Source organism: Herpailurus yagouaroundi, unplaced genomic scaffold, assembly GCF_014898765.1.
Source record: "Herpailurus yagouaroundi ecotype Mexico unplaced genomic scaffold, PumYag 141, whole genome shotgun sequence".
Taxonomy (NCBI): Eukaryota; Metazoa; Chordata; class Mammalia; order Carnivora; family Felidae; genus Herpailurus; species Herpailurus yagouaroundi.
This window is the reverse complement of record NW_024412396.1, coordinates 76,125,411-76,137,189: the sequence shown is the minus strand read 5'-3', so window position 1 is coordinate 76,137,189 and position 11,779 is coordinate 76,125,411. Positions and strand designations below refer to the sequence as shown.

General features: G+C 67.3%; 1 protein-coding gene across 1 annotated transcript in view; it reads right to left on the bottom strand.

Annotated features, from left to right (window-relative positions):
• Window positions 1-365: 365 nt before the first annotated feature.
• Window positions 366-11,779, bottom strand: part of MTA1 (metastasis associated 1) — a 34,385-nt gene continuing 22,971 nt past the window's right edge. The window contains exons 11-25 of the mRNA XM_040478457.1: window positions 9,622-9,724; window positions 8,743-8,842; window positions 8,243-8,431; window positions 7,123-7,197; window positions 6,969-7,027; window positions 6,538-6,653; window positions 6,160-6,311; window positions 5,878-6,067; window positions 5,646-5,735; window positions 4,504-4,656; window positions 4,342-4,377; window positions 2,620-2,631; window positions 1,694-1,725; window positions 1,188-1,339; window positions 366-1,007 (exon numbers count right to left, since the gene is read on the bottom strand). Coding sequence (XP_040334391.1) covers window positions 857-1,007; window positions 1,188-1,339; window positions 1,694-1,725; window positions 2,620-2,631; window positions 4,342-4,377; window positions 4,504-4,656; window positions 5,646-5,735; window positions 5,878-6,067; window positions 6,160-6,311; window positions 6,538-6,653; window positions 6,969-7,027; window positions 7,123-7,197; window positions 8,243-8,431; window positions 8,743-8,842; window positions 9,622-9,724 — 1,610 coding nt within the window. The 3' untranslated portion in view covers window positions 366-856. The remainder of the gene's footprint in view (window positions 1,008-1,187; window positions 1,340-1,693; window positions 1,726-2,619; window positions 2,632-4,341; window positions 4,378-4,503; window positions 4,657-5,645; window positions 5,736-5,877; window positions 6,068-6,159; window positions 6,312-6,537; window positions 6,654-6,968; window positions 7,028-7,122; window positions 7,198-8,242; window positions 8,432-8,742; window positions 8,843-9,621; window positions 9,725-11,779) is intronic.

The following is an 11,779-nucleotide window of genomic DNA, read 5'->3' as shown; positions in this document are numbered from 1 at the left end:
AGGGGGGGGGAGGTGGAGGGGTCTCAGCTCCTCCATGGGAAACAGGGGGTCACTGGGCCAGGCCCTGCAGGAGACAGGTGTGGGGGTAGAGGTGAGGGAAGGACAAAACCCCAGCCCAGCCTGGAGGCCAGGAAAGCCAGGGGCCACATGCTGCTCGCTGGGGCTTTTTCTCAAGGGTCCTCCTGCCTATGGACGGTATCTCTGGCCTTGAGGTGCCCACCTGCCTGGCACACTGCCAGGCCACCCTTGACCCAACCCTGGTAAGTGAGCTCTGCCCTGGGGTGCTGGGGGGGGGGGGGGACAGGACAGACCCAAGGCTCAAGGCAAAGAGAGGGACAGGGGACAAAAGACACGGGAAGGGCCAGTTGGTTTTTTCTTTTTATAACTTTTTTTTTCTTTGTTTTTTTTTAATATGAAAATTACTTGAAAAGACCAGGGGCCAACCCCACCAGGCAGCTCGGCGGCCGCTGGCCATGCCGATCCTAACATTCCAGATGTAAGTTTACAGAGCTTAAGTTCATCTACAAAAAAAGTAATAAAAATAAAATTTAAAATGGCACCTTCAACAGAACACAACAAAACTTGCGGCCGCACGCGAGGCCCACAGGGTGGTGCGGGCTCCCGGGCGGCTCCTCAGCTCCGCTCCGGCCAAAAAGTAAACACAAAGCTAAAAACGACTCCCGGGCTTTCTGGGAGTAAGTGAAAGGGCACTTGCCCCCGAGGCGCCCGGAGGAGCAGTTTCTCTGCAGGGGGGGGGGGGGGGCGGCAGGGGAGCACTACCAAAACCGGGCAGGGGTGGGCGGGCGGGCGGGGGCGCGGGCTGTGGTCGGAGTGGCCTCGCCGGGCAGCGGGGCACCTAGTCCTCGATGACGATGGGCTCGTCATTGACAGGGGCCGGTGGGGGCGGCCGCAGGGGCAGGGCCTGGCTCTGGCGCAGGGCGATGGGCTTGTAGGGCCTACGGGCGGCACGCTTGGTCTCCGAGGACGATAGCAGCTTGCGGATCTTCCTGTGAACGCAGCGACGCCAGCAGGTGACCAGGGAGCGGAGGCCCCCTGCCCCCCTAGCCTCCGGGGAGGCCCCCCTGGATGCCCCACTCCGCCACCCTCAGGGAGGCAACCCGGCCCCCTCCCAGCCTCAGGGAGGTCCCTTGGACCCCCCACGCTGCCAGCCTCGGGGAGGCCCCCACCTGGTTTCCTCGGTGGCCATGTAGAACACATCGTCAGGAGCATCGATCCAGTTCATCCTCCGCCGCTTGACAGGGGGCAGGGAGCCCCCCCGGATCAGGCGCACTTTGGTGGGGTAGGACTTCCCATTGAGCAGGAGGTTCCGGCTTGGTCCCTGTGGCAAGGGGAGGCCTGAGGACGACGCCCTGGGGGCCTCCACGCTGCACCGCGAAACCCCCGAGGCAGCAGTCCCAGCAGGAGGCATGCAGGCCTGGCCCTCTGGGCAGGCAGGGGACCCACTGAGGGCCAGGGGCACCCTGGAGCCGGCCTCCTTCCGGTCCCGCTGAGCCTCCCTGATGCTCCTGACACAGGGCCCGACAGGGCCACCCAGGCCTCCCTGCCACCAGCCCAGGGAGCCGCGCGCGGACACACGTTGTGCTTGCGCACTGGGGCGGGGGGGGGGGGGGCCGGCCCGGGCGGGGGGGGGGGGGGGGGCAGGGGTCCCGCCGGGGCCCGGCCTTGCTCTTACCATGTGCCTGGTCTGCCCGTGGTTCGCCAGACCTGACGACGGGGAGAAGAGAACGTGAGCCCCCTCAGCCAAAGGGCGGGAAACCTGGGGCCACGTCCTCCCATGGTCCCAGCCTAGCCCAAGCAGCCCCCACACGATCCCACGGCTCTTGGGGGCTCTGAGGGCCACCTCTGGCCCAGCCAGTGAGGGCGGCACTGGCTTGGGCTCTAGGCGGAAGGCCAGGAGTCTCGGTTCTGACGGCACAGTCCCTGACACGCGGGCTGCCTGCCCTGGATGGGGCCAAGACGGTGGGAGCCTGGTTTACATGGCAGCCAGGCAACGCCTAGCACAGCGATAAAACACAGCGGCACCAGGACCCCCTCTCCAAGGCGGCCTCTCCTCCCTCGGGCCCCACTGGGCTTCTTCCCCAGGGGCTCCAAGCATCCCTCGCCGACCCTGGGGCTAGCTGCCCTGGAGGAGCAGACGGGAGCTTCTAGCAGTGGCCAGGACACAGGCGCTTCCACCCCACGGGCTGAGGGTCTGGGGCTGCAGGCCTCGGCCCGTGACTTGGAGAAGTCACCGTCCTAGGTCACGGTCCCCCCAGACCCCTGCCACGGGCACGCGAGGCTCCCCGACTTGCAAATGCATGCCGGTGAAGACCTGGGCAGAGAAGCCGGGTGAGCCCAGGCCTGCCACTGTCTCCCCTGCTCCACCTGTGCCAGTGAGCGTGCACACGGACGTGAGTGTGCCCGTGTGTGAGCGAGTCCTGCCAGAGGCCCCCCGGAAGCAGCTCTTCCCAGATATGCTTCCTGGCCGAGGTCCATTTCCCGAGCGGCTGCCCGGCCCGCCCCCCCTGCAAACCCCCTCCTCGCTGGGGGAGCCCTAGGCAGGGCAGAGGGAGGGGCTCCGGCACGTGGCCTGCAGCCCCGAGACCCAGCACTACTTACCCAGGTAAGTGCCTATCAGAGCGATGGGCGCAGAGGGAAGAGAACACACGGTTAGCGTTAGTTAGACAATGAGCGTGTGCGCTGCCGGGGGGCCGGGGGCGGTGGGTGCAGAGCGCATGTGCCTGGTGGGCTGGGTTAGTGAGTTAAGGCCCCAAGGGCACCCGAGTCCAGGCCCTGGCCCAGAGCTCAGCTCATGCCTGCCCAACAGTCTGGCAATGCCCCTGGGCCTAGGCTGCCCGGTGGTGCCTCAGGTGGCCAGCCTGTGGTCTCCTGGGCAGGGGGCACCCCCGACCACAGCACCACATGCTAAGACTGAGGGAGACACAGAAGCACACCGATTTGGATAAACCGATAGAAGTAATTAACTTTATCCACCCTGCTCGTGAAGCGCTTTTTAAAAAGGAAGCCCCAAAGACGCCCGCTGACTTCTGTGGAATGAGATCATTCACGGGTATCTAGCAGAGAGCAAGCCGGCCAGCCCCCACTGCGGAGACGGGCACGGGGTGGGGGCTGGCCGCCGAGAGAAGGGTGGGCAGGCCAGGAGTGACGGCAGGGGCACCGGGGACCCAGGGCAGGCCACAGGGAGTGCAAGGGCAGGAGCTGGCACCAGGGCCACCAGCTGACCCCACAGGACGCGACTGCCGGGGCTCCTGACGCGGCCGAGAGGCAAGGACAAGGCCGGGCTGGATGGGCGCCGCCTGCTGCCACCCACAGGTCCCCATGCCTGGCCCAGCACTGTGGCGGCACCCCGAGAAGCAGCTCGTCGGTCCTGAGCCCGGGCAAGGGCTCCGGGCATGACCACGCTTGCCGGCCCACAGCGTGGAGTGCCCACGCCGAGACCCCAGTCCTCCCAAGATCGCCCCTCCTGGCCCCCCTCTGCCTCCCTCCCACACGGACCCTGCTGAGGGCCAACCCTCCAGGGCCCAGCGGCCCCTCCCTGCCACCGTGGCCACCCCTCTCCTAGCACCTTCTTTGGGAGCAGCCGAAGAGACCGTGGGTGCCCCCTGCCCAGCTAAGGGAGCAAAGCAAGGCCCCGAGTCACTGGGGGAGCGACCACAGACGGGCCCGGACAACCCAGAGTCCTGCTCCCCCAGGCACTGCCAACCTGGGTGCTTGTGGTGGCAGGGTCTCAATGCACCTGCCCCTCCCGCCCCGCACCCCCCCTCCGCCGACCTCAGTCCCCTTCTCCTGGGCGTCCCACCCCACTCGGGAGAGGGTGTCGCTGCCTCGGCTCTGGGACCCCTTCCCTTGGGGGCACCTCCCTGTGCCGTGCGGACCACGTGCAGCCCACAGCTCGGTTCTATCTGCCCCACTGGGGAGGCCAGGGTCCCAAAGCCCCCCACACCCCCCCTCCCCCAAAACGGGCAGGGCGCACAAGAGGGTCGGTAGGCACAGCACGGGCAGCCACGCGAGCTGAGGCTGACGGCATGCGGGCGGTCACAGCGCGATGGCAGACAGTACAGGCAGGCGGCGGGGGCGCCAGGGCCACACGAGAGGACAGTCCACTGACCGGGCACCGGGCCGGGAGGGAGGGGACGGCCCACCAGCCAGAGGCCCCGGGGCGGGAGGCGGCGTCTGGGCGAGTCGGGGGGGGGGGGGAGCACGGGGAGCGGGGTGCGGCCCAGCCCACGTGGACTGCCCCGCGGGCGTGCCCTGAGCCGCCCGCCGTGCACCATGCACGCGAGAGCACAGCAGCCGCGCCGCGGCCGCCCCGGGCCTTACCCCTACTGGGCATCAAGAGGCGCTTCTTCATGTTGCCTGCCAGCGCCCGGCGACGGGAGAGAGAGGGAGAGAGAACACGGTCAGCACGCAGGGGTGCGGCGGGGGCGGGGCCGGGCACCCCAGGGCCGGCAGGCCGCGCCGGCCGCCCCGCCGGGGACTCACCGTCCACCCCGTTGTGCTGCTCGTAGCTCCTCTTGCCCAAGATGGTGGGGGAGCCGTTGTTGATGACGGGGGCCGACTTGGCAGGGGTCAGGCCGCTGAGCACACCGGACACGCTCTTCACGGGGTCGGGCTTGGGGGGGCGGGGGTGGGTCTCTGTCGGGAGCAACACGGGAGGGGCCCGGTCTGCGGGCAGCGAACGCACACGGCAGCACCCCTGGCCCATCCCGGCGGAGGACGACCACAGGGCCCACCGGGGAGACACCCCCCATCCCACACCCCTGGGCGTCCCGCAAGCAGGGCTGGGCCCCGCGGGTCACTGGGTAACTGCCAGCAGCTCGCAGGCTCCAGACACAGGCCCGTAAACAAGCAGGCCCATCAGAGGCGTCCAGGTCCAGGCCACCGGAGCTGATGGCAGAGGGCTGGCCGCTGGCCAGACGATGAATTAACAGCCGGGGTTGGCCCAGCCAAAGGACACGCCCCACTGTGGGCTGGCCACGGCAGGCTCAGGCTCATACCTGCCAAGGCCTCCCAGCCCTTCATGGCTTTCAGGGGGGCTGAGGCCCAGCCCCAAGACCCAGACCCTAGACATCCGATGACGCCAAACGCACTCGTGTCTACACGGGACACACTTAGCTCACGGTTCTGGAATGTCCTTCCCAGAAGGTCAGACACCTCCGTGCTGGGAGGGACTGACTCGTGACCCCGCCCCGAGCCCAGAGAGGTGGCTGGCTCTGTTCCCTCCTGCCCAAGCTCGCTGGCTGAGCCCCCAGGACAAGCCGCCTACGGCTGGCAGAGTGGTGGGCAAAGCGGAGGCAAAGGGCCCTGGCCAAGGTGTTGAGGGTCCCCAGGCCACCAGAGCCCGCGCTGGGAGCTGCTGGCCAGGTGCTTCGGTTCAGCTCACCCCGCAGTGGGCCTTCCCTCAGGGACGGGCGGTGGAGAACCCCGGTGGGTGTCTGCAGGGGGCGCCTGTTCTGGGTGTGTCCAATCCAAACCCAGGACCCCCAGGCCCCTACAGGCTGCAGCAACACACAGGCAGCTCAGGGGCCTGGGCAGCGGTCGGGGGCTGTGGGAAGGCATGCCCCCTCCCCCACAGGCGGCCGCTGGCTGGCCTCGCTGACCGTGCAGGGCTGGGGTGGGCTTACCTAGGTACCGGAGCACAGCTTCCAGAGGCTTCCGCACGGCCTGCTTCAGCACCAGTGGGCTCTGGGAGGCTTCGGGCAGCCGGGCTGTGCCTGTGTGTGGGGGCCCGGCACACGTGAGAGGGGCCCGGGGCCAGAGCTCCCAATGGGGCACCCCCAGAGCACCGGCACGCTCCTCCGCGGGGACAGGGCACAGGGCACAGGGCTCGGGACGGAGGGGGAGGGCGCCACTCACACTCAGCCTTGATGGCCGCGCTGTTGATGGGCATGTAGGGGTGTCGGGCCGCGTGCCACGGGCGCAGGATCTCTCGGCACAGGCGCCGGGCGATGCGTGTGAGCTTGGTGGTGTGCAGGTAGAAGGCCTGTCTCGTCTTCATGGCGAACTTGGGGCTCCCGCTGCTCCGCGCTGGGATGCCATGGGGGCTCTGCGGAAGGGGGCGCGCCGCCCCGACACAGCGCCATGACCGCGGGCCGGGCGCACGGCCACGCGTGGGGGCGGGGAGGGGCGCCCACTTACCATGTTACTGCGGTTTGGTCCTGGCCTCTCTCCATCTAAGCGGGTTGGCATTTTCAAGCCACCATATTTCTTCCAATATGTCCAGCAAGAGGCGCAGAGGCGACACTGCATGTTAGGGGGACCCCAAGAATACCACTGGTAAGACTGGGCGGCTACGAACAACAAAGTTGGAAATAGACGGGTCCTTAAGCAGAACCAGTGACGGCAGAGAGCATTCCACAGTGTCGCCCGCCCCCCGCCGAGCCGCCCCACCGACCCAAGACGACGGCTTCCCCGGGCAGGGAGTGACCCCCGCCCCCCGCCCTGGCCAGGACCCCAAGACGGTGCAGGGCGCCCAGCGCTGGGGGTGGGCCCCGATGCCAGGCGGCGGGCACTTACTGTAACAGCTCTCGCAGGCTCGGCCGGCCCCAGGGCTCTGGCCTGGCGCCCCGGCCCCATTCACCACGCCTGCCTTGACGTTATTGACGCTGATCTGGTTCGGGTTTGGCTTGTTACTTAGGGTAAGGGAGAGAGGGAGGACGTCACGGGAGTGCCACGCCGGCTGTGTGCAGCTCCCCGGCAACTGCGGCTGTCAGGCACTGGCAGCCCCCGTCCACGCCCAGGGCAGGCGGTCTCTTGGCCACCGGAGCTGTGCTCAGCTCCAAGTGGAGCCCCAGGCCGGGGTGGGCTCGAGTCCTGGAGCCCGTGCTTCCTGAGAGCCGCTCCACACCCGCCCCAGCGGCCGAAGGGATGACAGGGGCCTGCCCAGTCTGCAGCCCCAAGGGTGGTGAGGACACGTGGACACGTGGACAGGTGGAGGGCGCACTCACTAGTTGGGAATATACACTTGCTTTAACTTGCTCTCCGCCTCCGCTGCTTTCAAGCGTTTCTGGAAACAGGAGCCACGTGTGAGGGGATGCAGGTGGGGGAGGGCGGCCCACTGGCCCCGTGTCCCCAGCCCCCAGCGTCCCCACGGGCACCCACCTGCTGCACGTATCTGTCGGTGGTCTTCCACATGTAGTAGTACTCGATGATGCTGGTGAGCGACTTCCATGGCAGCTGCACGAGAGGGCGGGGCGTGAGGCCACAGAGGGCCCCTCCCCGGCCAGGGCCCCTCCCTACCCCCCACCCCCCCGCCCCCGGAGTCCCTTTCCCCTGCACACGAGGCCTAGCGGTGCCCCTCCCAAGGACTCCAAGTTCCCGAAGCGTCAGCAACACAACTCCCGAGTTCTGTTCGCACTGCTGCTTCCCGCACCAGCTTTGAACCCCAGGGGCTCCTGTCGGGCCAGCCCTTCCTGCTCTGCCTACGGAAACAATGTCCTCAGAATGCAGAGGAAGCGTGTCCGTGGCATGGATTCAGCTACGAAACCGGTCTGTGCTGCGTCCACTCAACCTGTCACGGAGGTGGCCCGCGTGGTCTCTAAGTTGGGGCCCCCGTCCTGTGGCCGCCATGGGAGCCTGGCTGGGCGTTATCTGCGGCCCCGTCTTCTAGCGGCTGCTATTTCCTGAGAGGGCCTTGCTCCCTGTATCTGGGACTCTGAGTTACTCCTGTCAGACTCTGGGCGAGTCAGGACAGCGGCTCTCCCCTCCGCTGGGCCCCTCCACCTTTGGCGGGTCCCTTCTGCCCTCCGGAGGCTTCCCAGAAGCCAGCCCACCTGCGATGCTAAATCAGATACTGGCCTGCCCGTGTGTCCCAGCCCCACCTGGAGGTCCTGCCGGCGACCCACTGGGTTCGCTGTGGTGGAGGCTGATCTCCTTTTAGACGAGTGTGTGTTTTCACAGGTCATAAGGGCTGGGAGGGGTCCCCGAGGGCACGGGCCTTGCTCGGACAGTCATTCCCAGGAGGGACACTCTCCAGGGACACAATACAAAGACGCCTAAAGACGAGCTCAGCTGGTTAACAGCAGCCAACAACTCACACAAGCACAGAGGTCAGTGCCGGGAGCCCGGGGTGACGCCCAGCGTGATGCCCAGCGCCGCTGACCTTGGACCTGGCAGCAGGTGCAGCTCTTGGCCCCGCCTTCCGGGAGCCGCAAACACACGGTGGGGCTGACACACGGTGGCCCTGGGGAGTGGGGCCCCGAGCCCACCATGTGGCACTCACAAAGTCTTGCTGAATGTCCGTGAAGTCCTTCCCGTACTTCTCCAGGGCCTCCTCGAAAAGGCTGGCCTCCGAGGCGGACCACTCTTCCATCTCGTCCCTGCAGAGCACGGGCCCGCCCTGTGGCACCAGCGCCGAGATGGCCTTGGCAACGTCGTACACGCTCTTGTGCAGCGTGTCCATGGCATGGAACTGTAGCAGGACACGCGGAGGTCACCCGGGTCGTGTCCCAGCTGCTGTGAGGACCCGCAGACGCCCCAGGCAGGGCTGGCCAGCCCACCCACCCGGGAAGAGATGAGGACAGTCGCAGGAGGCAGCGGGGGCACAGGAGAGATGGAGGGGGGCTCGCTCCCACGCCTAGCCCAGTGGGCTCTCCGGGAGGGCACGGGATGGATGGACGACCCCAACCTCATGGAGCCACCTGCCGGGAGCCCGGAGACAGCTGGCCCCGGCAACAACCGGACGGGGTCCTGTGCAGACGCCCCAGCATGCAGCCCCCTCACCAAGGTGATGTCCCGGGAGGCGGCCGCGGCGCTCATGTGCAGGCTGGGCTGTCGGACGGAGCTGCTGCAGTCCAGAGCTCTTGCGAAGGTGCCCACAGAGCTGGGGGGGTGGGGGCAGGGAGACACTGACCACGGGAGCCCGACGTACAGAGGGCACCCTGACCAAACCCGGAGCACACCAAGATAAGAGGACACGGCTGGCTAGGAGGCCCCAGGTACCAGGGACAGAGCCTGCCGCTGGCCACCACTGCCTGGGGCTCCACCTCCCCAGCTCACTGCAGGGCCCTCCCTCCACAGTGAAGGCGCAGGGTCCAGAGGAGACACATGGGAGCCTTCTGGGCGTGTGGCTACCTGTGTCCTCACAGGGCCTCCCCTCCCGCTGGCCCAGCCCCAGGGTTCCACCAGGGGGTCTGCTGGAGCAAAGGCTGCTTCTTGGAGCACTGCCTCCCTTGTGGCTCTAAGGCCCGGGTCTTAAGGGCCATGTCCTCCCTTCTCAGCTACCTCCCCCCCCTCCCCCCCCCCCCCGTCTCCAGGACAACAGCCCACAGCCCATCCAGACACAGGCCTAGCAACTCTATCCAGTCCTTCAGTCCTGGGGACCAGCCCTGTCCGTGCCTGGCCTGCAAGGCCCCGAGGTAAGCAGGCAGGTGCACGGGGCCAGCCCCTCAAAGCCAGAGCTGCCCCCAGGACCCTCAGGGCCCCCGCAGAAGCCCAGGCAGCCCCTGAGAGCAGCAGGGACGAGAAAGGCTGCCCGGACCTGTCTGGAACTGGGGAAGGGGGTGTCTCCACAAAGGGCCCAGCCAGCAGGGGCAGGGGAGCGGTTCAGCCCCTGTGCCTGGGGTCCAGGCAGAACCCCGACTGCCCCTGAGGCCCACTCACCGGGCCACCACCAGGAACTGGTCGATCTGCTTGTCTATGAGGGGGTTGTGGGCCTCCCACACCTTGGTCTCCAGTCGGGACTGGTCTCGGCCATCCTCCTCACCTACGAGAAACGCGGGATAGGCTGCCAGCAGGACTCTGAGAAGAGCCCGTGGCTTGCAGCCTTTTGGAGCCAAGGGTCCTGGGGGAGCAGCCTGCCGGCCGCAGGGCCACACACACCCTTGCCTCTGCTGGGACTCGGGAGGGCTCACTGAGCCCGGGGTGCAAGGCTGCAGCACACGTTCACACTGCTGTCGGCCCAAACTTCCAGGTCTGCTCAGCACACAATGGGTTTTCACCTCTGCAAGCACAGCGCATCCCAGCCCGGCTCTGGAGGAGGCTGAGGAGGAGGCTGAGGAGGCGCCTGGGGGCCGGGGGAGCGCCTGTGGCCCGAAGCAACCAGGTGTGGGGACAAGGCAGAGGAGGCTTGCTTTGGGTCTAATCAAGCTCCTGATCCCGAGACGCCACGGGCCACACGGTCCACTCAATGGCCAGGTTGGGGGACTCTGACGTGGCCTCGTCCAGTGCTGGCGTCTGCCACCCAAGGGCCCCTCACAGTACCCAAAAGGCTGCATTTCAGTTTATCCTCCTTCTATGTGACCCCCTGCCCCCCTGGCCGCTCCCAACACTGCAGACTCCAGGGTCGGGGCGTCTCTGGGGGGCCGCGTCCTGTGCAGACGCGAGGGCAGAGCTCCTGAACCCAGCAGGCACAGCCGCTTCGTGGGAAGTACACTCACTCAGGGAGAACGGAGCGGAGGCTGCGGGAGACGCCCGGGAACAGCTGGCGTCCCAACGTGGCCAGCCCTTGTGGGTGAACACCTCACAGCCATTCCCGTCCGGCTCCCTGGCCGAGGCCACGTCCGCAACCAGCTCAGGCCCTCAGGCTGCACGCGTGCAGGAGACGCACTCGCTCCCCTTGACTGTGGCGGCAATGGGCTCCCTACCACGCACAGGAGCCCTCGTAGGCACATCCCACGAAGTCGGTGCCCAGGGAGCCCACCGGGGAGCCTGGGTGAGCAGGTGGCTGGGGCCCGCGGGCTGCTGTGAGGCACAGGCGGAGCACGGGTAGGATGTTCCTGACGTTGTAGGCAGTGCCCTTCCTAGGGGGACTCCCCTTGAGACAGCCCCCCCCAATATCTGGGGTCCAACGCTTCCTGGCCTCCATGGTTTGAGGGCCACGACCTGCAACCGGCACCTGCTGGGTGCCACTGCGCACCCGCGTTAGACTTTAAACGTGCTAGGGGAGAGCGTGTGCCTTCACTCACTCTGTGCCCGCCTCGCCGCAGCACCCAGGAGCTGAGGGGCGGGGGCCCCGTGCCGCTCGACCCAGGCCCGGCACCCCCGGGGCAGCCCTCACGGCCTTCTCGGGCCTGCGGGTCCGGGGCCGAGGTCGTCTCCTGCCCGGCACCCGGGTCACGGCCCAGGAAACTGAGGCTGGCTGACATTCGAGCCGCCCGCTCGGGGTCCTTCTCCAGTTACCACCAGACGCGGCGCCCTCAGCTGGGCCGGGGAGGCGGGACCCGGCAACAGCCGCGGTCAGGCTAGCAGACAGGGGCTGCCACGGGGACACCGTCACGTGGCAAGCAGCGGAACAGTACGGGTGGGCAGGAGGTGGGGAGCGTGCGGCTCCGGGCAGCCCCCAGAAGCGGCCAAGGACCAGAGAGCGGGACACAGGGCGGAGGGCACCCGTGCGCTTCCCGGCGTAGGTCCCCGGCCACACGCCGCCTCACCTCCGACCGGCAGGGTCCTCCCGGACGCACCACCAGCCAAGGGGAAGCCAGTGTGCGAGCGTGTGTGTGTGAGCGTGTATGCACGGATGTGTGTGCACGCGTCCACACGTGTCTGTGAGCACACACGTGTGAGCATGCGTGTGCATGCGTGTCGTACGTCACATGGGCATGTACGTGGGGGGCGGGGCGCGTATGCGCATAAAAGAAAAGAACACACGCGAGGCGAGACCAGACGTTTTTAAAAAACTAAATCGGCCTCAGAGAAATAGCCCGTTACGTCCGCAGAGAGAGGTCCTGAGAGAGCAGCAGAGAGAGGAGGAGGAGAGAAAGGGGCCCGAGGACCCCAGACCCGCTGGCCCAACACACAGCTCGCTGCATACAGAGCACAC